Source organism: Leopardus geoffroyi, chromosome C1, assembly GCF_018350155.1.
Source record: "Leopardus geoffroyi isolate Oge1 chromosome C1, O.geoffroyi_Oge1_pat1.0, whole genome shotgun sequence".
Taxonomy (NCBI): Eukaryota; Metazoa; Chordata; class Mammalia; order Carnivora; family Felidae; genus Leopardus; species Leopardus geoffroyi.
In genome coordinates, this window is record NC_059328.1 from 189,877,942 (window position 1) to 189,905,337 (window position 27,396).

The window sequence follows — 27,396 nt, forward strand, 5'->3', positions numbered from 1 at the left end:
CTGAGTTGGTGGTGGCTGTGGATGACGGAGACACTCAGACTCTGGCAGGTGCATCTTCAGCTGCCCTCACAGTTTGGGCTCCTCGGGGAGGAGGGGCTGGAGCCCTGGCCCACCGTTAGCACAATGATCCTCAGGCTGCTTCTGGCTCTCAACTTCTTCCCCTCGATTCAAGTAACAGGTAAAGAATTTTGATTTCTTTCCTCCTCTCAGTTTTTCTTTTGAAGTTTTCGATGGACTTGGCTCATCTTAAATTTCAGACAACTTATGAAATGTAGTTTTTCAACTATTTGAAACGTAGTTTTGCTCTAATATGGCAACCTGTTATTTAGGAACTCATTGATTCTCAATCTACAGTATAATATTTTAAGAAACATTCTTTGGAATTAAGTAAGATTTATTTAGCTAGTAGTTGACAATGTTTCAGGGAGCTCTAAAAATTGTGCTTTGAAAAAAAATTAAGACAATTACTATAAGAGGGTTGGTTCTGAAAGCTCTGCATTTAGACCACTAGGGTTCATATCACAGATCCATTTCTTACTAGCTGAGCTTAGGCTAGTATGTAAACTGTATGAGTCTCAGTTTTCATGTCCATAAAATGGGGATACTAGTAACCTCATCTCAAGGTCACTGTGGGGATAAAATGAAAAAAATCTGTGTGAAATGCTTAGCACAGTCAGTGCTTGGCTTGCAAGATGAATGTTAGTCGTAGTTCCTATGTCTACTCAAATTGAATTCAGTGTGTCAGAATGAATTCTGGCGTCATTGCAGAAGGTGGCACGATCCAAAATCCAAATGCTAATGGAGAATTAGTTTCTTTTACAATTGGCTGAAATCTGTTACCTTAGATTAAAATCCTTTAAATTCCCAATGATGATGATGAAGATGATACACTTAGTGCTATTATAATGGAACTCCTTTTCAGATGAAGAGATCAAGGGGTAGGGATGTTAATTTGTCCGAGGATATACAGATATGAGTTGTTGGTTCAGGGTCTGAACCACCTTAATCTGACTCTTCAGCTCTTGACGATTATACTATTCTGCCTGATGTGATGTGGTTTACGATTTCATAGCTCCAGATATATCCAGGGTTAAATTATCTTTGAAAATCACAATTCCAAACAGAAAGAGCTTGTTGCTTTGGTGGGCTGGGGACGGGTATTCGGATCGTTCTCAGAATTTGAAAAATGTCCCGCTTGGCTCAGGATTTGTACTGATTAGTGAGCACATCTAAATAGGATAATTATTTTTCCTTTAAGGTATGTTGACTAGCCAGTATCTTCAATGTTCTTTCTCATTTATTTTGGTGGTGTGGAGACTGCATTATTTGATGTTGTTCTTAACATCATGTGCATGAACTCCAAAGGGTATAATTTCCCAACCTGCACAAGTGAAATAGTTACATATACACCCATCTATTCCATTGCCTTTTGTGCCAGTGAGCACATTTACAAACTGTGTGTATTTATAAAACGTGCCGATACAACGAAAGACATAAGCTGGTGATGAGCTAGGTTATGCCCCAGTATCTGGTGCCAAGCATTTAAAACTACCAAATATATTTTAAAAGAATTTAAAAAAATTCTTTTAGAAAAAGGTCTTTAAACTATTTTTAAGGGATCTTTAAAATTTATTTTTAAAGATATTTAAAATTTCTCAATTTGTTACACAGTCAAGGATAGACAGAAAGGAAAGACAAGCCTCATTCTCACTGAAACTAGTTAAGTATTTGTACACAAAATACTCTCCTGATGTGCTTTGTGGACAACCATCTGTCATCAACTCACTGAATCTCTTTTGAAGATATTTTTTGTAAGATGCAAAGCTTTATATTTTTCCTTTAGAACATTTATTGAAAGAGGAGTAGCTAAAACTGTCATTAAGGATATACACATGTGGGACCTCTGTTTTCTACTTGGAGATATATCTGCATTTCAAATGCCAACTCACCCCCATAATAACTTTTAAGATTTGATACTGGGTGGCTGTCTAATGAAGTAGGGGTAGAAATGCTTTGAAATGCTTCTTCCAGTAAGAAAACTTATGAGAAAAAATAACTACAACATAAAAAGATGCATGATCCATTCTAATCAAGGATGCAAAACCTGCCATATGCTTTTTGCCTCTCTGTATTTGCCTCCCATAAAGAAATTATAGATAAAATAATTCTCTTGTCACACTGTAACTGTCCTCCCTAGGATTGAGAGAGATTACTGGTATGTCTGTGTTGAAGCATGTGTGTGTGTGTGTGTGTGTGTGAAGAACTGTTCTTTTCCACTATTTAAAAAATTTGAACTCACTGGCTCACAGCATAGCTTAAAATGTTTATTCTATGAAGGTTAAACCTAACCTGATTCTTCATGATTTTAATGACACTGGAGAAAGATCTTTACAGATAACTTAAAAAAAAATATAACTTAGGAAGCATGAGGAAACCTTAACTTAGACAAATCCTTTAAGAAAGTTACATGTTTCCTACCAGATTTGGGCAACTGTGCAGTTGAGATCTACAAATTGAGAGGATTTTGTTGGACTTTCAAATAGAGTCCAACTTAGAATTGCAGTTCTTGAAAGGGAACCAAGTTGTGATTGATGGTAGAAGGAATGTGCATATCGTAGATGGCATTGATCATAGATTTTTCAGCCAGTATTGGTTATTTTTCACCAAGGCTAATCATCCAGCATGAAGATAAAAATCAGGAAAACACCACTTATTTTTCTATGTGAGGATTTCTTTTCATCTTTCCCCAAACCTCCACAAATAAACTGTCCAAATGTCCAGTTTGAACACAGTGGATTTCTCCAATGCTTTTGCACTTTCCTTGGCACTTCTTTTTATGAGAGAGGCATAGAAGGCAGGAGGAACATGATTTTTAAAAAAAAAATCATCAGTGAAGCAAGGTAATTAAAGACTTCATTTTTAGTTCAGCAAATGACCCCTCTGAGGTCATTGTCCACAAGAAGTAATTGACCTCTCACAGGAAAGTGTTGCTGTGAGGCTGGGCTTAGGAAAGATAAGATAGAGAGATGAGCCTTGAAAATGCTATATAATCGGCAGATTGCTGTATCTCATGACATCCACTATACTGTAGCCCGTTTTTCTAACTGTTAAAGAATCTACTGGGTGTTTTGTCATCTCAAGTAAATTTGATGGACATTTCAAATGTACAGACATTGCTTAAGAATTTATTTTACTCTACTCCCACACATATGATAGGATTATTACTTTTTATTTTTTTAAAGACAACCATCCAGACAGGACTTTTATAGCAAGGACCATAAAACCAATATCAATATATCAATACCAAGGAATAGAATGAGTCATTTTCACAGACTGATTAGAAAGAGAAATCAATCTGTGATTGTAACTCTGAAGCTCTCACATTAAAACCCTTTTTTATGGATGGGAGGTGGGGATCTTGCTGTCTCTTCTTTAGACTTAGACTGTCTTCCCTTTTAATGTCTTCATTTTATTTTCCTGAGTGGAGAAATGCCACACGATTACCATTCAGCTTTTACCACATGTGGTTATTTTCCTCCAAGTAGTTCCTGTATGCAGTGTGCTGACGTTTACAAAATGAAAATTTTTATGCCACCAATATCCTAGAAGACAATTCCATTGTGGTTTATCATCTCTAAAACAATAGCTCTTTATTAACTAGTACGGGCATTGATAAGGATACACGATTGCAAACTTTCTCGTCTACAAATTGGAGGGCGGGCAATCTTTCGAAGCAGTTATTTTACACAGGTCACTTAAAAGGATAAAATCTTTCATTTTCCCCTTTCATCTCGGTTAAAGTTTTGCTCACCTTTTTCTTCAAGAAATTTGTTACTTATGTAACTTCATAGAGGCTGGTACTTTTCTCCTTAGTAGATGGTTTAGCTGAACTCTTGGAAAAAATGACATCTGGGTGGTTTTGTGACTAACTGAAGGGGTCTCTGGTTGTTGAAGATGTGTTAAGGAATCTATGTCTCTTTTATGGTCATTTCTTGACTCTTTTGGTCTTAACATGGTGTTGTCATAAAAAAAAAAAAAAAAAAAAAAGGTACCCAGAGCTTTCAGTCTGAGAATCGTTGCATAAGAATTGGTCTGTGAAGCCGGAGAGAAGGCAATCCAGGCCCCAGGGAGAAGTGATTGCAAAGTAGGGGTCAAACTTCTTGCTTGCCACTCTCATTTTGATGATTCTGAACATTAGAAGAGAGGAACACTGGATGGAGTCAAGGGCTCCTTGGTTACTTGTTAGATGATGTGAAAAAGAGAGTTTAGACTTCTTTGGCCTAGTATTTCAATACTCACGTCATAGGCATCTTGATTTAGTCTGTGTGTCACCATACATGTTACGTGTGTTTATATTTTCATTGCTGGATGGAAACCTGCACTGTGGTGGAGAATTTCTTAATTATGAGCTGCAACTTTATCTGTGCATCGCCATTACCGTCATCTTGTTCATTTGTCATCATCTTCATTATCTGCGGGACTTCAGCTGTCAAGGTAACTGGGTTAATGGTTCCTGATGGTGTCATAAATGTCACCCACTCATAATTCACTCTGACCTCTGATCTAATCAGGACCCCTTTTCTGCAGTATCTAGGTCAACTTTGTGGCTCATGATTCACCATGTAATGTATTGATTATAGCAGGAACTCCTGTTCACCCACTCATTCACACAAGAATCTGAATTATTGACATATCTTGCATTTTAACAGTGACATAGATTCCCTTGTTAGGAACTGAGGTGGGTGGGTCTTTTCTTTTCTTTTCTTTTCCTTTTTTTCTTTTCTTTCTTTTTTGTTGTTTTTACTTGCTGAGATGGTAGAGGTTGTAGTCTTCATTGTTTAATTAAGAACACTTGTCAGATGCTGAAGTGGCAGAATATCACTGTCGCTAGATCTGCAGCTTTCATGTGATGTGATGACTTTCTTTGATATTGAACACTACTAAAAAAGAGGGGACATAATTTAAGACCAGCTTTAGGAACATTGGGTCCAGGAGGGTTCTGTTTCTGATCCACAGACTCTGTCCCATAGAAACTGGGAGAGAATGGGCACGTATAAGAAGGCTGTTTCCTTTCACGTTGGAGCTCCTGGGAGGACTAAAACCAGGTTGTTACTAGGTTTCTGTTCTGTAAAGTGCCTGCTTTTTCTTGTGCTTTAGCAAGACAGGTCTTCATTCATGTACTCATTCTATAGGTATTTATTAATATCTTCTATGTGCTATTCTAGGTTCTGTGACTGATATAAAATTCCAGTTTGAGTTTCAATGAAGTACAAATGAGAATTGTGAAATCTTTCTAGAATTTTTTTCTTTCAATTTAGTATCATTGAGAATAATTTTCTGTTCACAGTAATTTATTTTATGCCAAACAGTTACAAACAGAATTCTCCATGCAAGTGGTGGATTCGACCACAGATACTTAGAGATGGGCAAGAACTTAGACATCTCTCCAGCTATAGAAAAGCAAGTTGTGTTGATGGTTCCTAGACGATGCTCATAGAAAGGTGACTTTGCAACGTGTCCTGGCATTTTTGGATGATCTTAGACTGGATCCATCTCACTTATCCAATCTATTTTCTTTCATTCCCTAATATAGGATCCTCAAACCCAATATTGCAGCTTTCTTCATAGTCGCACCTACCTGAACTCTGTGTTTATGCCCTTTCTGATGCTGCATCCCTCCTGGAACTCTCTCTCTCTCTCTTTCCATCCATCCAAATCCTACTCATCTTTCACTTTAGAATATAGTGCAAGATTCACCTCCTTTGAGGAAGTTCTCCTTGGGCATCCAGCCTGTGTTATGGACTTGTAAGAAGAGTCCCAATGGGAACGTAACTCAATCTAACAAATATTTAGTAAACCTCTGTTATTTTTTTAATCTCTGTTGGAGTCTGAAGGAATATAAAAAGAGGAAAAGCATTATAAAGACTTACTTAGCACACAAGAGCTGCTTGTGTAATTAACCAAGTTCTCTCTGACTTTATGATCCAGTTGAGAAGACTATACATGACAGGATATGGCAGCTGGAAACAGATAACTAACTCGGGGCAACTTCCTCATGCTGTTTGGTGCCTTAATGATTTTGCATATATTATTCTTGTAATCTGAAGTGTCCCTTACACCTCTCACCTGAAGAAGCCTTCTCTGAGACCCTAAATGGCAAAGTGAGGGACTTCTTTCCTTCTCAGTTTCCCAAAACTGTTATTATGCATTTATACATCTTTTTATCTGTTTTTTTTTCTCCTAGACTGTGAGCTCTTTGCAGGAAGAATCATGTCTTATTCATCCTGATAACTTAACAACACACTGAAGTTATAACTTATTTCAGCACAGTGCTGGAAGCATTACAGGTGTTCAACAAATACCTGAAGAAGGAAATGAATGAGTTACTACTAAAATGAAGAAGCATAACATAAATATGATAGTAAGATTAATGCAGAATATAAGCATTTATGGAGAGGTGGGAATTGAAGTGGGTATTAAAAAATAGGATTTGAATGGATGATGTTATTCATAAAATTGCTAGCTAATACTTATTTAGCACTTATAATGTGCCAGACACTGCTCTACCCGGTTTTCCCTATATTAAATCACTTATTCTTCCCTGAAATCCTTTGAAACAGTTACTATGATTATCTTATCTATAAGATGGGGACACTGAAGCATGGAGCAAATAGAGTGACTTGCCTGTGCTCACACAGCTAATAAGTGAGTAAATCCAGACACTCTTGCTCTGGGCTTCATATTCTTACCAATTCCATGTTACTTCAGGAGGGAGAAGCAATACAAATAAAGAAATTAAACAAGGCATACTGTTCCGTGTTCTTGGAACAAAGGGCCAGTCTGAATGTGTGGAGGCTTGGAAAGTTAGGGTAGAATCAGGTCAAACCAAGGATTGAATACTGATAACCCAAGTTCAGACTTCATTTTCAAGGCCTTGTGAAGCAGCTGGAAAGTTTTTGGAAGGAGGATGGTCTAGAATGCCTACAGATTAATGGTAAGGAGATCATGTTGTAACACTCTGCACTTTGCCAGGAGAAGGGGTAGGTTAGAATTTGGGTAGCAAAGGTGGGAACAGAAAGAAACAACTATTCTGCGAAATGATTGAAAAGTAGAAATTCCAGGATTTAGTGCCTGAAAGAGAGGGAGGGATTAAGAGTGATGCCAAGGTTTTTGGCTTAACAGGGGAATGGTGGTATCACCACCTGAGATGAAGGTGTTGCTGTGCAGCTGAGTTTGGGAGCCAAATAGTGTTTAGTTTTAGACACACTGAGTTTGAAGTAAGGGCCTGAGATGGCAGAAAAGTGTCCAGTACAAACCTGAAGCTATGGGAGTTGGGTAAGAAAACATCTAGGAATCCCCATCTTTGGAGTAAAGCTGATGTCATGAGAATGGATGGCCACTAGAAAGGAGAGAGTATAACTATAGAAAAGCAGAGTTGAATCTTACCTGGAAAACAGCTCTGGTTAGGAGTTGGCTAACAAAGATGATGAGCCAGTGAAGGAGACATGGAATGTGTTTGGAGAAATAAGAAAAGAATAAGGCTCGATAGAACACCACTAAAGCCAAAGGAGGAAAGAATTTCAAAAAGAGATAGTGCTTAATAGCATTAATTGTATAAGGGGAGAAGTGAATAGTGACTTGGGGAGGTATTGGTTTTGGCTCAAAGGAGGCCAGTTGGAATTTTGGAGCTTAGAATGGTGGGGAAGCAAGGTAACACTTCAAAAGGTCAAGAAAAAGTGGAGGGGAACAAAATAGAGATAGTGGAAAGAGAGGAAATTGCTAGATTAGAGACAATTGGGAGCTTATATCACCTATAATGTCTACCATTTTTTCATATATGGTAGGTATGTAATAAATGCTTGCAAAATGAATGACCTCATTACGTTTGACATGTGGAAGAAGCCGAATGCTGTTCTTGAGGGAGGGAGTGAATAAGTGAATGTGCAGTGGTGAAGGGGTGGAGGGGAAAGAAGACCACTGAGAAATACAAGAGGAAGAGGGAGAAAAATAAAGGAGAATGGAAGCAGTTTTCTCCAGATGGGGAGGGAGATTTGGGGCACAGAGGATGGGAGTATTAGAGAAAGGAGGATAAATGTCTAAGAGGAATGAGGAAGAAAAGAAGAGATTTATAGGGGCAGAGATATGTATGTTAGTATGGAGCTAGGGTAGATGAATGATTCCATGCTGGCATACCTGACATTAAAAACTTTTATTAAATGTGTGTGTGTGTGTCTGTGTGTGTGTATATATATACATATATATATATATATATATATATATATATATATATATATAAAATTCTTTCAGAACAGACCTTGGTGTTAAACCTGTATCAACAAGAGCTACTGGATAGTACATACCTTGACTTTGAAGGCTTAGCCCATTTGTATTTTAAATTTGCTTGAGCCTTCAAAAATGAACAATATGGCTAGACTTGGCCTCAGCTCATGCCTGAGATAAGAGGGTCACAAGGTTCAGAACAACCTTGCCCAACATCATGGGCAGGGCTCCAATTTCCAGTCAGGGAAGTTAATCTCAGAATCTCCATGTGTTTTTCAGAACAAGGATGTAGCTGCTTGCCCTTGGCTTTGTGGAGGACATGTCTGTTATTCTACAACCCCCCTCCCCCTTATTTTCTCCAAACTTAAAAGCGAAAGTCACTGATTCCTCAAGGAAAGGGGATGTGATTAGGAGTTTTAGTCTGTTGAATTGTGACAAAACTTTTCTAGGCCCTCATTTCCTTGTCTGATATGTGAGGAGGTTGGATTTGAAGACATCTCAGGTCTATTTCTAGTTTAAAAATGCTTCTTACATGGAATAAGAAATGCTGGCTTTTATCTGCCCTCATGAGGCAACTCAGCCACCAGCCCCTTTGTGGATGCTCTTATGATCTGAGAGAGAAAATACAAAGAATTGCAGAGCAGACATCTCTGAAATTGCTTGGAGAGACTGCAAGCCAGGACATTAAGTACTAAGATGCTTAGAAATTATGGCAGGACTTGGTCTTTGCTCCCTCTCTTCCACCTTCCTGTGTAATGTTAAGGTTCAACATAGTAATTATTTTCAAACTTCCAGGTCATGACATTTGCCTAGAAGATTGTGTATGTGCCAAGGTGGCCTCGAGGAGGCTCTTTGGAGATGTAAGATTGAATTATCATCATACTGTTTATGTAGAAAGCTGTGAAGTACTGGTTACCTACCATTTGGACTACAGGTAACTACTGTAGTAGTAGTAGGTAATTACTACTAGGGTAATAAAATTGGATATTTGGGAGTGGTCTGGCAGCGTTTGTATAAGTTAAGGTGCTCTTCCTGGTTGGCCTCTTAGATTTTCCTTCTAGCATTTGGAGCTGAGAGGACAATTGAGGACTTCTGAATTGTAGGGCTGGGTCACATCACACTCATTTATGTCACTTTGTGCTTAGGAAGCTTCAGTCCTGGAGCGCTCACACTCTGCACTCCTGGGCAGCGTCCGAATGGGGATGGATGATAGGGATGGCTACGACAGTGCAGGCAATGGCTTTGGGCAGCCTTAACATTAACTGTTATCTTCATACAGAGGACATCCTGATGTATGTGTTTATCTCCGACTTTCTTGAGCTCTGGTCCGGCACATCTAATTCCTGGACCTTTCCTTCAGGATGCCTTACCCACCTCTCAAACCCAGTGTATCTAAAACTGAACGCTACGGCTTTTTTTTTTCAAACAAATTTCCGCTCTTCACTTACCAAATTTTGTTAACAATGCCTCCACTGCCACCCTCCCCCTCCCCACAAACTCTGTGTCCTTTCTGATTCTTGTTCACCATCAGTGAGCACAACCAAGCGCCAACTCCACGTCAGTCCTTTCCATCCAGCCCCCTCCGCAGCTCTGGCCCCATGAGCTCACATCAGAGCTACTGCAACAGCCTCCTGATTGGTCTCTGCCTCCCCTCCACCCTCCTCCAGCTAGTGTACCCCGCACGGCGGCGGCACTTACCACACCGTTCTCAACTCAGCTGTCTTCAATACCTCCCGTTGCCTTTCTAGTAAAATCCAGATGCCTTTTCTTGGCATTGAAACCTCTCTATGATTGCTATCAGCCATCTTTACCTATTTCCCCTTTATGTAAAAGGAATGCTCTGCTGGTCACCAATGAACCTTTATGCTAAAAGTCATTCCCTTGATCTTAGTCTGTCTAAATTTGCCCCAGACTTCATGGCCCGGCTAAAGGTCAGTCTGTCTGCACAGAAGCCTCTAGAATCATCTCATCTGGAAATAAGGCCTTTTTCATGCGACTGTCCATGACAGGGCTCCTGCACCACACGTGGCTTTGGAGTATAGCTAATTGTGCATTTGCCTTAGGATTTCACCTAGAAGAAAGAGGCTGAGTCTTTTACATCTCCCAGGAACCTAGGACATTTTGTTCTATTACTTATTTGCTGAATAAATGCATGACTTTGTCATGGCAGAAGTCAGAATACCAAAGAACAATTTTCTGACACATTGAAATTTCTTTTCAGAAAGTACTCATTGATCGTTTTGATAATTTTTCTCTCTTCAGAATTAATGACTAGGTGCTCAGATGGGACTTTTTGCTACTGAACTACTTGACCTCTGAGTTACTTTCCGACAATTGCATGGAGCACAATAGTTTTTCAAAAGGACAAGAACAAATGTCCTCTATGCTAGAGTGTCCAGCCTGTCTATAAAAAGATGAGGGTGAAACATGGAGCTTAGATTGGTGCTGGTTAACAGCAGCTTGTTGAGTAAATTTATTAATTAGGTTTCTATTTCTATTTTTATTGCTACCTGTAATCATTGTACTTGTTTGAACTAAGGAATCTGGATTTTGTATACAAATCATCCTTTTGATACGAGTAAATATGCTTGACAGAACTGATGGTTGTACACACACAGTCTTGGGCAGGGCTGGTCCCGTGGCCTGTTTCTCTGAAAAAAGTCATTGCATCTGTCATGGTGGCCTCCTCTTCATGATTCTCTTTCCTTCTGGTTCTGGTAGGCTTACCCTGCCCATGCCCTTTTAGACCTAAGGGTGGTCATAATTGCTGCCATGAGCCAGTTTCTAGCATTTGCCTTGTGGTTCCACACTTTTGACAACAGTCCTTTTATAAATAAGCCTTCCTCCTATTGCCCAATTTTCATCGTGCCATTTGTTTTCCGCAGGGATCCTGAATGAGGCGCTCTCTCTCTCTCTCCACATACATACATATGGCTGGCTTTGAAAATACAACATGCTTTTTCAAAGCTCTTTTTTTTTGGAGGAGCTTTCCTTAAATCTTTATTCCTTGTGAAAATGGGGAAATTTTCAAGACAACAGTCATTAGAAAACTAGATGGAACAACCACAACGTGATTTTGAAAATGTAATGTGTATTTTTTTTTTTTTTTTCATTTTAACATGAATTTCAGAGAGTCTGGAGCCATTCAAGGTATGCTAGGTCATTCCTAGCTTTGTTTTTAGCTCAAAGAAGATGACAAAATTCTGATAAGTGTTTTGTACTCCTCTTTCTCACATTTGTATGAGGCAAAGCCACCAGCTAGAGTTATCAGAGTCACAGACAGAGGAAAGAGCCACTTTCCTCCCAGAAAGCACAGTGTGTCTTACAGTTCCCTGAGCAAACACTGGATTGGCCTGTGAGCAAGCCTGCCCTTAATGGAGCCTAAAATGGAGCAAGTGGTCAGATGGCCACGTGTTAAAGAGTATCCTAGGCCTGAAGAGGAAATATACTCAGAGGAAAGTTACAGTAACTTCACCAGCTCTGTGGTCAGGAGGGAGGTGCCGTACCCCAAGGAAATCAGCGTCACCTTCATACTGCGTTCGCAAACACCACAGAGCAAGATAGTTGAAAATAGAAAGCTTTCATTTTCTTGGGTTCCTGCCTGACACGTTAAATTCTGTTCAGTCAGAATTTTAAAAAAGGAAACAACGTGATTAGGATCTTACGATCTGATTTTTAAACTGCAAAAAAAAAAAAAAACAAAAACAAAAAAAAAAAACCCCTCTGATTGTGATGTGCAGAGATGGAACCCAATAAAGTTCTTGAGAGGTTCTGAAAGAAAATCACATTGCCAATTAAAGATGTATTATATTTCTACTTACTGCTTCCTTAACGTCTCAATGCAAATACCAGTCTTGAGTGCTGTCTACTCTACTCTCTAGTTCACTAGCCCTAGGTGCTATTCTGTTTCTCTGTGGTGCTATAAGGAAAAGGAAAGATGGCATATCATAAATTAAACATGATACATATATGTAATTCACAGGTGTCCTGAAGAATTTGCCCAGTAAGGTTTGAACTGAAAAGTGACTATGTTTCAACTAATGTTCATGTTCAAAGTGTTTTGTGCAAGCGCATTACAGGTAAAAAAAGTTTGAAAACACACTTTTTCTAGGGGTGCCTGGGTGGCTCAGTCGGTTAAGTGCCTGGCTTCAGCTCAGGTCATGATCTCACAGTCTGTGAGTTTGAGCTTCCAATAGGGCTCTGTGTTGACAGGTAAGCCTGGAGCCTGCTTTGGATTCTGTGTTTCCCTTTCTTTTTGTCCCTTCTCCACTCATGCTTTGTCTCTTTCTGTCTCTGAAAAAAGAATAAACCTTAAAAAAACCCCAAAAAACCAAACACACTTTTTCTAAATATGACCATGAATCACCAGAAATCACGTGAATCTGCTGAATGCACAAAGTTGGTTTTCTATTCATTCATGATTTAAAGCATTATTTCTAGAAACATAAATAAATAATCTTAGCTGTTCCACTATTTGTGTGACCTTGTTTAAAAAGTCACTTACTTTTTTCATTTTCAGTTATCTCTTCTATAAAATAAAGGGTTGGCTTGGATTATTTCCAACATTCCTTCCAGCTGAGCACTTTTTGCATGATGGTACTCCAGCAAAATGGTGGAGAAAATTGAATTTAATTTGGTTTTATCTTGATCTCACTCCATTTATTCCCCTACTCAATTGTGTTTTCCTCCCTAATTCTCACTTCTCGTACCATCCAACTATCCAGTCCTGCTTTCAGATGATCTAGGATCACTCACCGAAATTGTGTTGAAAGTTTTACACAACGCAACCCAGAGGGAAAAGAACAATACATTACAAGTCATGAAGCATGAGCCACGTCCTTAAGGTCACTTGTCCTAAAACTTGGGCAACTTATTTGGCCTCTTTAACCTCAGTTTCCCTATCTATAAAATGGGCATAAAAATGGCTGTCCTATATGTTTACTTCAGAGGTTTATATGGAGTTCATATGAGATAAAATAGGAAAAAGCATTTTGTAGTCTATGACTGTAGGCCACAATTACTAATTGAAGTCAATATGTTCCCTACATGGCATTTTAGGATTCATCTTCTTTTGAAATCCAAGCATTAACTGAGCTGGTGAGAAGGGTCCTTCCAGGGTCAGGGTTCCTTCTCTGGTGCTTGGAACCACACCTTAGAGACGGTTATCCGGTTCACCTGTGCAGAGAGTTGACAGCTATTAATGTAGTAATTGACCCATTTACAATAGGGAAAAAGGGAAAGGTTTTTGTTTTTGCTTGTTTTGTTTTTTTGTAACCAGTTCTCATGGAAGCACATGTAACTTCCAATTTTCCAAAAGTCAGCTGTATCACAAGATTCACAGATTATCTATGGGAAATCTTTTAGTTCTCACTGCCTTGCTTATAAGGAACAGATAAGTACATTTTCGCCTCCAATCTTATTCTTCATGTTGCCTGTTGTTAAGAAGGAGTTGTGAGGGAGAGAGGTTTGAGGTTATAGCTTCCTGTCCCCACACCTTTAGCTGATTTGGCTGCTAGGAAAGGCTTTGAAAGCAAAGCACTAAATTCATCATCAAAACAACTTGTCAATTCAGTTAGAGAAATGTCAGTCAAGCGAATCTTTTGAAACCAGAAGCAAATACAATTGTTGAATTTACAGTATTTTTCTTTTAACGTAGTAGGTTTGACCTAGGTGGACCTTGCCTAAGCACTCGCAAGAAGGAAACCAAATATCCACAGGGAAAGGCTTGGTCTGCTAAGACCAAATTAACCTGACAAGGATGCTTTTCACTCCTAGCATGAACTAAAGAGCAAAAAGGAATCAAATAAATGTTAGTATGGGGAAGCTAGATATTTCTCTAGTTTTTTTGTGAGTCTAGGTATGTTCTTAAATTTTACAATGTGTTCTTAAATTATTTGAAGTACTGTGTGGATCCCCTGAAACTCAGAGAACCAAAATACGTATCAAAGTCCAGTGTCATTTGTTGTTTCCGTTATTGGTTGCTATGACTTATCCATGTTATTGCCCCACGCCCCTAGAGTAAGGGGTGTGCATTTTTACAGTGCTCCATTTTAAGAAAAAATAAGAGGAATCAGAATTAAGGTGTCTACTCTAAGTTGTAATGATCACATATATTCAATATCACTTAGAGGAATTGGTTATCTTTTTCTACCACCAAAAGTGAATTTCCTTCATTTAGTGTCTCTTTAAAGCAGATGTAGATTTTGAAGTCCTATGAGATGGTTTCACACTTAGGCTTCTCTGAATGATTGACATGAACCAAGGTGGAACCAAGGGCTATCAGGATATAAATGTTGAAAACAAGAAGTTCTATCAGCCAATCCTTAACTTGGGTTGAACCCTAAGCTAGAAATCATAGCCACATGCTCACACATATTTGGCAAACCACTTGAAGCATAGCATCTAATTTTAAAATTATGTGATGACATGGAAGACAGAGAAAAGTAAACATTGACAAATACATTGGACGTCTCTTTCATCAAATGGCCACATAATCAATATTTTTCAAGCTTTTTCCTGACATAGTATTAGTACAGGGAGTCACACACAAAAGGATTATTCCTTCCCTCTTGCAGTTGTTGGATGTGCCATCAACCGAGAGAATACCGAATATGTAACAGCCAGCCAAGACACTGGGATCTTGGATTGCTTTTCCCTGAGAAATTTCTCAATTTGTAGTGCTGAGGTAGAATATGTTCAGGAGATATCCCAGCAGTCTTAAACATGCTGAGGTTTGACTTTGGAGTCTCCACGATAAACAGAAGGAAAATATCACTATATTATGCTTTGTGAAGGAAAATCAGTTTCAGGAGAGGAAGACTACCACTTCTCCTTTGTGAAAACAGAAAACACCAAACAAAGTTCCAGGCAGTCAACTGTGTTCCCAGGAACCTTGGAGGTAACTCACATTTTCTTTGCAGTGATCTCTTAGGCTGGAAGAACGTCTTTTCATAGCCCAGATGTATAAACTTTACCTCAGTTTCTGAGCATAATGAGTGAAGAAGAGATGTAGGCAAAACAGTATTACTTACTTGGTTGGTCTGTGGGCCTGAGGACAATCATTTTTAACTCCTTCTTCTCCCTCACTCACCACATCTAAGCCAATGCTGAGTTCTGCCAATTTTTTTAAACTGTTCCATCTTTATTAGAAAAGAAACCAGAAAAAGGGAGTGGGGCAAGCCCAACCCTAAATGACCCCTCCACTATGACACAGGCAAAGCCCGGCTCATCCGGGCATCAAGGTGTGGACACGGCCACCTAGACTGGGCGTGGACATGGTTATACAAAGTCAACGTCTCATAGAAAAGGTTGAGTTCTGCCAATTTTAACCTGTAAATATTTCTTGAGTTCATCCACTTCTTTGTAATTGTAGTTCAGGCCCTTATCACCTCTTGCCTAGACTACTATGATTGTATCCTAATGGTCTCCATGTTTTCTTACTTGTGCCCTTCAAATTTACCTTCCATATTTTTCTTTTTTATTTATTTTTGAGACAGAGAGAGACAGAGCACGAACGGGGGAGGGTCAGAGAGAGAGGGAGACACAGAATCCGAAACAGGCTCCAGGCTCTGAGTGGTCAGCACAGAGCCCGACGCAGGGCTCGAACTCACGGACCACGAGATCGTGACCTGAGCCGAAGTCGGCTGCTTAACCGACTGAGCCACCCAGGCGCCCCTCCATATTTTTTATAAAATGAAATCACCTTTCTGCTTACGATGCTTCAATAGGTCCTCATCACCTGCAAGAGAGAGCCCAAGCTATGAACTCTGCTTGTTTGCCAATCTTGTCTTTTACAAGTCATGGTCCAGCAAAATTGAGGTAGCTATAATTCTCTACCTCTGCCATACTCTTTCTCACCTCCTTATCTCCTCTGCCTAGACTCTTCTTTTTCTCTCTTTTTCTTATATTCCCTGCAGTCCACTACTTCATGCCCCATGTCCTACCACATAGTCTCCTACTTCACCCCACCCCTGACACAAAGTCTCATCTTAGCTAGGCTTTTACTTAATAAATTTGTTGAATAAGTGTATGCATACGTCAACACTTAGGTCAGCACTCACTTTCAGAAATCCTGAGCTGGTTCTCCAGTCACACCCAGAAACACTGTGCAGATCACTGTGCCAGTATTTTCAAAGTAGCCGTTTGTTTACGTATCTTTCTTTCCCATCAGGCTGTAAGCTGCCCAAGGATAGAAACTGCACCCTGTTCATCTTTGGGAAATGAAATTTTCTCTTCTGTGTGCATCTCGGGAAGGTGTCATATTCTGAGTTACACAGGAATATTAAGCAAACTACTCTTCCTTCTTCTGTCTCCCTTCCTCTCTCTACCTCACTGTGGGTGCTGGGAGAAGGAAGCCAAAGTGGCTAACCTTCCAGGGTTTCTCTCTAGATTTTCTTGGTTTATCTCTTATTCTCCCTTTTATTACCTTGGCAAAGAAGTCCTGTTGTCATCTTTTTCCTTATAGCAGCTCTTGAAGGCAGAGCAGGAAGAATTTGACTGTCTCTTAAAACAGAATCCAAATAATTAGAGAAACAACCCCTGGAGGGCTCAGTAAGCGGAAATACCAATAGCTAACCTGTACTCCTTGAAAAGGAGGGGAGATGCTGGCATTTCTTGCTGGGTTTGGTTCTTCTAGTCAGAAATGGCTCAATGATTCTTTCTAGGTAAGCAAAGTATAAAACCAAACAAAATAAAACAAAACAAAACACAAGTTGCATTTCCCTATCGTAACAGGTTGAACTTTTTGATTCCTTACATGTGCTTTTCAGTGCTTTTAGGGAGTGTTTGAATGAATCATAAATGAAGCTCAGTTGTTGAGACACACATTTTGAATAAGGATTTAGTGAGATGGTAATCAGACCTAGCTGCTGATAACAATGATACAGTCAGATTACCATCTTTCACTTATTGATTATTTAATGAGATCCTATTATTCACATGGTACCATACAAAGAAACATAAAAGGTTGTCCTTGCTCAAAGAAGACATGGAAACTAGAAGTCTAGAGGAAATACACACAAGTCAAAAGCTTGAAGCATATGAAACAGGAGGTGCTCAAAATGTAGAACCTGACCAAATGATACAGATAGTAATCGTTTTGAGACCTGAGAAGGGAGATATTCTAGGCCATGAAATTAGTTAACAAAGTATGGAGAGAGCAATGCTCACACAGTACGTTGCTGAGATGTTGACTTAAATAGTCTGGCTAATGGAGGCTTGGGTTTGAGGAAATGAAGTTGGAAAAGCCCGTGGAGGCCTATGAGTTGAGGATAAGAAATGAGTTTTCAACTGTAAGGTTCTGTAACCACTGAAAATTAGAATCTCCTGAGAAACTGAAAGTACTGATGTTTGGATCCTGTACACAGAGATTCTGATTGAACAGGCCTGGGAATCAAGGGTTTTTAAAACTTCAGGTGATTCTAATATGCTGTCAGCTTAAGAAATCTGTTACACGATAGTGATTTTCAACCCTAACTAAATATTAGAATCAAAGGGGGGAATTTTTATGGCAATACTAAAGATGATCCATAGAACGGGAAAAATATTTGCAAATCACATATCTGATAAGGAACTTGCATCAAAAATATGTAAAGAACTCTGATGATTCAACAATAAAAAGGCAACCCAGTTAAGTAGGCAAATAATCTGAATAAACATTTCTCTAAAAAGGATATACAACTGCTAATAAGCACATAAAAATGCTCAACGTCATAGTCATTTGAGAAATGCATATCAAACCACAATAAGATACGGTTTCATATCCACTAGAATGGCTATAATAAAAAAGATGAACAATAACAAATGTTGGCAAGAATGTGGAGAAATCAGAGCCCTCATACACTGCTGGTAGATATGTAAAATACTGCAGTTGCTTTGGAAAATATTTTGTCAGTTCCTCATAAAGTTAAACAGAGTTAAACCATATGACCTAGCAATTCCCCTCCTGGTATACACCCAAGAGAACTGAAAACATGTCCACACAAAAATGTGCACACGAACATTCATAGCAGCATTATTCATAATAACGAAGAAGTGAAAGCAAATGATGAATAGAAAAAAATTGGTATATCCACACAGCAGGATATTATTTGGCCATGAAAAGGAATAAAGTTCTGATACATTTTACAACATAGATGAACCTTGAAAACATTATGCTAAATGAAAGAAACCAGACAAAAAAGGCCACATTTTGTATGATCCCATATATGTGAAATGCTCAGAATAAGCACATCCATGGAGATTGAAAACAGTTTAGTGATTGCCAGGGGCTAGAGGGAAGGAAGAATGGAGAGTCATTGCTAATGAGCATGGGATTTCTTTTTTGGGGTAAGAAAAATACAATATTCTGGAATCAGATTGTGGCAATCCATTCATAATTTGTGAGTATAGTAAAAAAACCACTGCCAAAGGGAAAGGAGGTGGGGGTGGTGGGCAAAATGGGTGAAAGGGACTGGGAGATATGGCTTCCAACTGTGGAATGAGTAAGTCATGGGAATAAATGGTACAGCACAGGGAAAACAGTCAATGATATTATAATATGGTTGTATGGTGATAAGATAATAGCTACACTTGTAGTGAGCATAGCATAAAGTATAAACTCGTTGAATCACTATGTTGCACAACTGAAACTAATGTAACGTTGTGTGTCAACTATAAACAAAGAAAACAAAATGAAACACAACCACTGAATTGTATACATTACATACTTTATTATAAAGTACAATTATAATATACTTTATAAGTATAATTGTATACTTTTTTTTTGTAAAAAAAAAAAAGAGTGGCTTTATGGTACATGACTTGTATCCCAATAAGTTGTTTTAAAAAATGAAAATAGATAATACAAATCCCTTCTCCCATCCAGCATAGACAAATTTCATCAGAATTTCTGGAAATGGGACCTGGATAGGTTTTTGTTCTTGTTTTTTAAGTTCTTGGTGTACAACTAGTGTTTAGAACTATATAGGTGATGAAAAGCTTTTAGTGATTTAGTTCTATGCATCTTCCTTCTTCCCAAAGCAAAAACAAAACACCTGAGCACTTGAATTCAAATCCAGGCTAAACTGTAGGTTTTATTTTAATAGATTTTTATTCTATTTGGCTCTTCAGTATGTGTGTGTGGGATGTTGCTTCAAATAACCTTAAAAAATATTTTTTAATGTTTGTTTATTTTTGAGAGAGAGAACGAGCATGAACAGCAGAGGGGCAGAGAGAGAGAGAGGGAAACACAGAATCCAAAGCAGGCTTCAGGTTCTGGGCTATCAGCACAGACCCTGATGTCAGCCTTGAACTCATGGACCATGAGATCATGACCTGAGCCAAAGTTGGACGCTTAACCAACTGAGCCACCCAGGCACCCCTAACATTTTGTTTAAAGAAAATGAAAATAGGTAGACAATTATTAGCATACCCCAAAATAATGGCGAAAATGTTTGGTTCTTATTAAAGTTTGAGTCAGAGACACAAAGCAATTCATTGTTTTAGAATAATGGAAAATTTAGAGAACTTTGCAAAGTTGATTCTTAATGCTTAAGGGGTCTATTTCTCAGGTTATTGTAGTTTACTTGGGTTTTTTAGTCTTAGCTTTGCTCATCATCTGTTTAGTGATTTAGACAAATCATCTATTATTTCTAGGCCTTAAACAGTCATTATATATATATATTGTTGTGTTCCAGGCAATGGGGATATAGTGGGAAATAAGATGGGATGGATATGGTCTCTTCTACCTGTAGGTTATAACCCCTAGCTTCAGGTTCTTTGCTTTAAAAGTGAAAAGATTGAACTAGATGGTCTCCAGATTCTTTGATCATTTACTGGAATAGCATAAAGGTAGAAAAATGGCAAAGAGGGGGAACTCGTGTATATCTCTTCTATCTTCTGTGGTTTAAGGGAACAAATACGTGAAGTTCTCGAGAAGGCTTCTCTCAGAATATGCTATGGAAGGTAAGTTAAACTCCTTGGGTTATGTTTTCTCTTACTCTTTATCCTACTTCATCCTTCTTACTCTTCATCCCAATAAAGTCAAATGGCTCAAAACATTTTAATTCCTTCACAAAAACCTGCATCGCAACTTAAAGACACATCTATTTGCGTATCTATGTCAGGTGTTATAAGCCATGTCTAAGTATCCCACTCAATCAGGAAAATAACAAAATTAAACATGATTAACATCTTTGGAATCTTAGTCAAGATTCAAAAATTCCAAACGCATAGCTGTGGTGCTCAATGCCAAAAGGAGGCCACCTTCTGCCCTCCAAGTGAAAACATTCTCCATTGTCCCATTCTAAGAAGGATGGAAATAATATAAAAATGTAAACTTTTAAACTCTCAGTGTATTGTCTTCCGAAGAGTTCCTGCATCTTCTTCTGCCAAGAGAAAGCCTTTGCTGGAGATCTGTTTATTTTGTTCATTAATATATCTTGATTTCAGGGGGATAAAAAAGTCCTCATGAACTTGTTCTAAGCAAATGATTTTTCCTCCTTCAGAAAACAAGATTTTGGTGAAGCAGTTGCCCAGGCTTGTGGTGTACAACAATGAGGTCAACCTTAGCTGCAAGTACACTCACAACCTCTTCTCAAAGGAGTTCCGGGCATCCCTTTATAAGGGAGTAGATAGTGCTGTGGAAGTCTGCGTTGTCAATGGAAATTACTCCCATCAGCCTCAGTTCTACTCAAGTACAGGATTCGACTGTGATGGGAAATTGGGCAATGAAACAGTGACATTCTACCTCCGAAATTTGTTTGTTAACCAAACGGATATTTACTTCTGCAAAATTGAAGTCATGTATCCACCTCCTTACATAGACAATGAGAAGAGCAATGGGACCATTATCCACGTGAAAGGTAACACGCAACTCTACCCGTGCACCACTCTAAAGTAATGGTTTTCAATGGCAGTCTTGAAAACTAGGTCATGATCAGTGACTTCCCAAAGAGGAAGTCTGCACATTCTAAGCTAGTGATATTTTGCATATTTTGATTCATCTCCCATTCTTCCATAATGTTCAGAAGGAAGGAAATGTACTCAAGTGCCATTCCCATGTCATTTAACCCACTCTATTCTATTTTTCAGAGAAACATCTTTGTCCAGCTCAGCTGTCTCCTGAATCTTCCAAGCCATTTTGGGCACTGGTGGTGGTTGGTGGAATCCTAGGTTTCTATAGCTTGCTAGCAACATTGGCTCTTGGTGCTTGCTGGGTAAGAGAAGCAACACTGCTTTTGTGTACCTTTTCCACTACACATGTAATCTGAACATGTTCAAGAACTGTGCCTGTGTGGTTTATTTTCTGTTTAGCATGTGATTGTTACTATTATTGCTATTATTTCCCTGCTAGATTTGAGTAGGCTCTCTTTTAGCTTTCAACTGTATTGGAGATGAAAACCTAATGTGAATTCTAGTTTTTAGAAGGCATTAATTAGGTGGCCAGGCAGAATAAGAAGCTAAATGGGTACATTGCGGGTGATGGTTGGGAGTCTTAGGGCCAGGTACTTTTCTTCTCCCCATTTTGCAATATCATTATGACACGTAAAATAGCTTTAATATACACATATGTATAAGAATCTAAGCAACTTGGGAATCTAGGCAATGAAACCAATGAACAATTTTGGTTCAGGGTCAAAAATTGTGAGAAATTTGGCTACTGAAATTATGCATTCTGCATTCAAACCTAGCAAAGAAACTAGGTCTGTTTATCTGAGTCATATTTTTATCTCCTCTGAAGCAGTTGAATTTTGTGAGGCCAAGTATGGTTGCTGTCATTATGAAACTATAATGGGAGTTAGACTTTTCTGAGCTCTCAGCATTGAATTAGAGTTTACCAACTTGTGCAAATGTTCAAGTAACAAACTTGGCATATTTTTCTTTACCTTCTTCAAAATTGAAGTTTTGAACATATCTTGATGACTGTATCTACTGTTAAATTGGGACTCCCTTACCAAAGGGTCTTTCCCCTTACTCAGAAACCTCCCATTCTCATGTACATGGTGTGGGACAGAGTATCTCCTGCTTTGATTCCATGTTGTCTTTGAATTTTTTTCTTTAAGTCAGACGCATGTATGAGTCATGTCTTCAATAAGAAATGTTACTCCTCAAGGACAAAGGACTATTTCTCTTGATATTCACCATCCATCTGGTATTAAGCATATTTAATGCTTAATGAGTGCTTGTCAGATTGTTGAATTGATAACCCCCATAAAGGTCTTTAAGGCATATTCCACACATTTAACTAATCTACACATGGGTCAGTGAAAACCGTGACAAGTGGAATCATCCTATTTACTATAGCATTGTTATAGCGCTGGGGTGGTGGTGGTAGGTGGAGGTGAGGAGGGCATCCCCGGGTTCATGGTCATGTCAATGATAGATGCAGCCCGAGATCCTTTTAAACTTCGTTGGCCTATTACCAAAGTTTGCCTCTCCATCCTTCCCATTCCCCACATGCGTTGTGAGAGATTCTAAGGGCAGATGGACATTTGCTAAGCTGCCTGTTGCCTAATCTGTACCTTCTGCAGGGTAGGGAACAAAGTGGCTACTTTTTCCTGGAAATCCTTTATACTAGATATCAAGTTGATATTTACCTGTCTTGCCTTCTCTAAGTTGCCCAACCCTGAGAGCTTTTTATGTAGAGAAAATTGCCTAAATTCTTCCTCTGATGTCAGTTGAGTCCCTCATCTTTCTGGATCTTGGTGTTTTCATACAAGGTACCTTCCCACTTTTGAACCTCTGTGGTACTTGCCAATGATTTAGAATGTAGAACCTTAGTCCTTATTTTTATCCCTTAGGAATTTCAATGTCTTAATCTAAAATATAGGTGCAGCGGCTTTTTGGGTACATCTCCAAGACAGGTGCTCCCCTGTAATATGCTGACTTAGGTCAATGTAATTTACCAGCTTCCCAGGAGGTAGTTTTGAGAATTACTTTAACTTTCAGTGGTCAGAAGGGTGCTGCTCATCATTTAAAACTTATTGTAAATACGCATTAGAATATCAGTTACTATTATCAGGCACTAATTCCAGGCTCAGTGACTGGGACTGCCCAGAGGAACAAAGCCTGCTTCTCCTTTTCAGTGAATTTAAACAGTTTACTTTCAAATTGGAAACATCATAGATGCTATGGGCTTTTCTTTAGTAGCACTACTTGCTTTGTTTTGATAAAACTTATTTTAGTCTCATTCTAGTTCATAGGTTCCCCGTGAATTAGGAAGAGCCAGTTGTTGGCATAATCTTATCTTCTGTGGTCTCTTGTAGTCAGGTTGTCCAATAAGAACTCTTTATTTGCATCGCAACCTAGATCTTTATACTCTCTGACCAAAAGGGTGTGAAATAAATATATATGTATATTTTGTAGAATAATATAGTATTTTTACCTTTGGCTCATCTTTCTTGCTGCTGTTACTATCTAAGCAACCACCAACTTGCTAAGCTAGACAGGGCATTAGGGATCCATAGAGTTCAGCCATTTCCTGGGTCCTATTCTGGGATCCTATTTTTGACTGGTCTACATTGTGCCTTGGTGTAGCTGCTGTTTTCCCGGAACTTCCTGAGTGCTTGTGATGTGCTACCGTAGGCAGTTGTAGGTTGAGTGGGTTTCTGGGAGCAGCTGCACATTCTATCTCTGTTCTTGACCTGTTGCTGACATTTGAATAAATAAAGAGCTATCCTCTGCCAGGCTGCTGCAGAACAGCACCTGTTACTGTCACTCAATCCACCATTCACTCAGCTGAATGGTAAAACCTATTCTCTTTCTTAAAGGAGCCTTTTAAAAAACATAGTCTTCTCCACTATCAATCACAATGTAGGGAACGTAGATAGTATGTGGATAGGTAGTATCTGCCTTTAAATTCAGTGTGTTCTTGAAGACTGTGTCTTTAAGTGAACTGTCTTTTGTCTTGCCGTTGTTTTGAGGAAATAAGGAGGTAAGAGTGGGAGTGGAGGAAGGGCAAGGGAAGATAGATTGTGAAGTCGCACATCTTTAGCAGACACAGCGGATTGGTGAAGGGGCAGAATAGATGACCCAGTCACACAGACACATAAGGCAAATACTCCCCACACATATAGGCATGTGCTAGATGCAGCTGGACACTACGGGTTCTGTATGGTGTTCCCAGCCATGCACGTGTCATTTCCATCCCACTTTTATGTTTATGGCTAAGTGGACTAAGTCCACTATATGATAACAGCATGAGGGTAAGCATGGGAGCCAACTGAGCAGATCTTTCATAGTCCTTGTGCAACCTGGAGAGCCTCAGACTCAAGACATCTTCATTATTGGGGCCAGCTATAGGTTTATTTGGGTGTCTGAAGGCAAAGGCTGCCATTGGGAGTCTGGCAAGGGAAGTCCTCAGAGCTGCAGTAAGAGCTAAAATTCTTGCCAGGGTATCATTAGCAGCCTTCCACATTTATTTGGGGGCAGACGTTTCCTTGCCCTTACTCCTGCCGTGTCATAACCTTGTGCCCAAGAGAACTCTAGTCTTTCATTTATAGAAAGGATGTAGAGCCAAGATGTTTGAAGAGCAACTTCCCTCACCCACTTGGTTTCCATGGCTACTTCTCTTGAATGAATCTCCCAATTATGTCTGTTTAATGTTATGGTCTTCTTAGTTTCAGCTGGATCATTCATCCATCATTCAAATCCCAAATCACCAAAGCTGAATTTGTAACCTTCTCTTACAAATCTACTTCTCCTACTGTCTTGTCTTATATCTATGGATGGAGCAGCATCCTTCCAGGCTCCCAGGCTCAAATCATCAGTCATCTCTGGGTATGAGCAAAAAGGAAGGGACAAGCAATCCAATAATATTCATTCTAAATTTGGTCACATATTTTGTATCCATTACTTCCCTTTCACTCCATTCATTTTCATGATCAGACTCCTTCGATCATGATTTATCAGTCTTGGCACTATTGACATTTTGGGCTGGATAATTCTTTGTTGTAGGGGGCTGCCCTGTGCATCAGAGGGTATTCAGCAGCATCTCTGGCCTCTACCCACTAGGTGCTATAGCATTCTTCCTAGATGTGACAACCCAAAATATCTTCAGACATTGTCAAATGTCCCCTGGAACAGGGGATAGGGAGCTGGTTGTGTCAAGAATGAGGCTTAGGTCGTCTGGTTTGGGCAACCGTATATATGGTAATATCACCCGCTGAGATCAGAAACAATGAGAGAGGACCAGACTTTAGGGGAGGCTCTTGAGTTTCCTTTTGGACATGTTGAGTTTTAAGTGCCTTTGAAGTCTAGGTCAGAGATATAAATTTGGGTGAATAGTTGCAAATGGGGATGAGATTGCCTAGAGAGAGAGAGGAAGGAGTGAGTAGAAGTCTATGGGGAACTCACATTGAATGACTACTTAAAGAAGGATGAGCTTGCAAGGGAGGCAGGCAAGGAGTAGCCAGACAGGTAGGATGAAAACCAGAATGGTACCATCTCACAGAAGGCAAATGGAAGAGTGTTTCAAAAAGGAGAGAATAATCATTAGTGTAGAATGTGGCTGAGAATTCAAATGATGAGAACTGAAAACATGTTAGCTGTATTTGGTAATGTGGGAGTATTTTTCCAACCTTCAACACTTGCTCCTGCCCATTTGACAACGAAGGTATGAATGGCTCATGGAGGAGTGCATGGAAATAGGCCAGGGCAGAAGTCACTTGCTTATGTATTTATTCAAGTGTTCATTCCATTCACATGCAACGTATCTACTTATGCACCAGGCCTAGGTGCCAAGAAATAGACATTTTTTTTTTTTCATAATAGAGAATTCTGCATTCAGAAATCTGGGTAGCTTTCTATTTTTAGAATTTTTATGGGACTTTTATCAAATATGTAAATTTTACCATCACGTTGGTTCAGAAAAGATGCTCCTAATGCCCAGTCAAAACTTTGCTAAGATTTATGCCAAGTATGCTCTTGCTCTGGGTTTAGGATTGCCCCTACTTTCTTCCCTTACCCCTGATAGAAAGGGGAAGAAGGAGCAGAGTCTGAGGAACAGAGATGAAGGACACTATTGTCTTTACAGAAATGTACGTGCATATAAAAGAATAGGAATGTAAGTAGTTGTCTAGAACCATAACTCTCCACTAATTTGGACTCCACTGCTATGAATTTTATGATCATTTCAGAATCTAAGGTCCTCTTGGATTACTTAAGGAAAAACAGCTTGTTAACCAAATGACTAACGTAAGAAGATTGCAGTGGAGAAGCTCAACCTTTTCACAGGAGGAAGGGCCTTAAAGAGTATTTACATATCAACAAAGGATACGTTAATTAGATATGCTTTTGGAATTCAGATCAAATGATTGTGTTAAGAGTAACATGGGTACATTTATCTAAAATGTGTTGTTTGATTCCGATTTTGCAAGTTAATTTGGAAGAGTCCAAAGTAATTAGGTTTGATTAGTCACTATCCAGGTCCAAGGTGCTCAATGAAGTCAGGTGTATTCAGCTTCATTTGACAGTCTATGTTCTGAATAGTTGCTCCCAAGTCTTAGAGCTCCTCCCATGATGTGTCTTTCTGTGCCCCCGCCCCCTTCACAGTGATGTTTCTCTTTTCTGCAGATGAAGACCAAGAGGAGTAGGATCCTTCAGAGTGACTATATGAACATGACCCCCCGGAGGCCAGGGCCCACCCGAAGGCACTACCAACCCTACGCCCCAGCACGCGACTTTGCGGCATACCGTTCCTGACACGGACGCCTATCCAGATGCAAGCCGGCTGGCAGCGCTTCACCTGCTCAACACAACTGCTCTGGATAGGAAAAAACTGCCTCGTCTTCAGCCGGCCACCAGCTCCCATTAGGGGCTCCTATTAGGCCAAAGATGCCAATGTTTCTTGAATGACTAGACCAAATAACATTATTTTGAGGCTCTGAAATGAAGTTAAAGAATATTGCTGTGGCAGGCTCTATCTTGTAGTGCCATGACCCAAATTTCAACTTACCATGTATTTATTGACTTGATCAAGAGGTTACAGTAGAGAACAAAAAGCCAGTGGATTCTGTTAGCCTTGAAATCTGTTTTCCATTTCACTTCTTTTTCATCTCACTCACCTGAACACTGTGGCCAAGTGGAGTGTGATATGGAAGGACTTTTTAGGTGGAGAAGAAAGGTTACAAAACCATT

At 39.3% G+C, this 27,396-nt stretch overlaps 1 protein-coding gene across 1 annotated transcript; it reads left to right on the forward strand.

Annotated features, from left to right (window-relative positions):
- Positions 1–27,286, forward strand: CD28 (CD28 molecule). Its single transcript, XM_045480893.1, has 4 exons — positions 1–178; positions 20,766–21,122; positions 21,352–21,476; positions 26,833–27,286. Exons 1-4 carry the CDS (start codon positions 22–24, stop codon positions 26,959–26,961), a joined length of 768 nt encoding a protein of 255 aa, XP_045336849.1. The 5' UTR covers positions 1–21; the 3' UTR covers positions 26,962–27,286.
- The last annotated feature ends 110 nt before the right edge of the window (positions 27,287–27,396 follow it).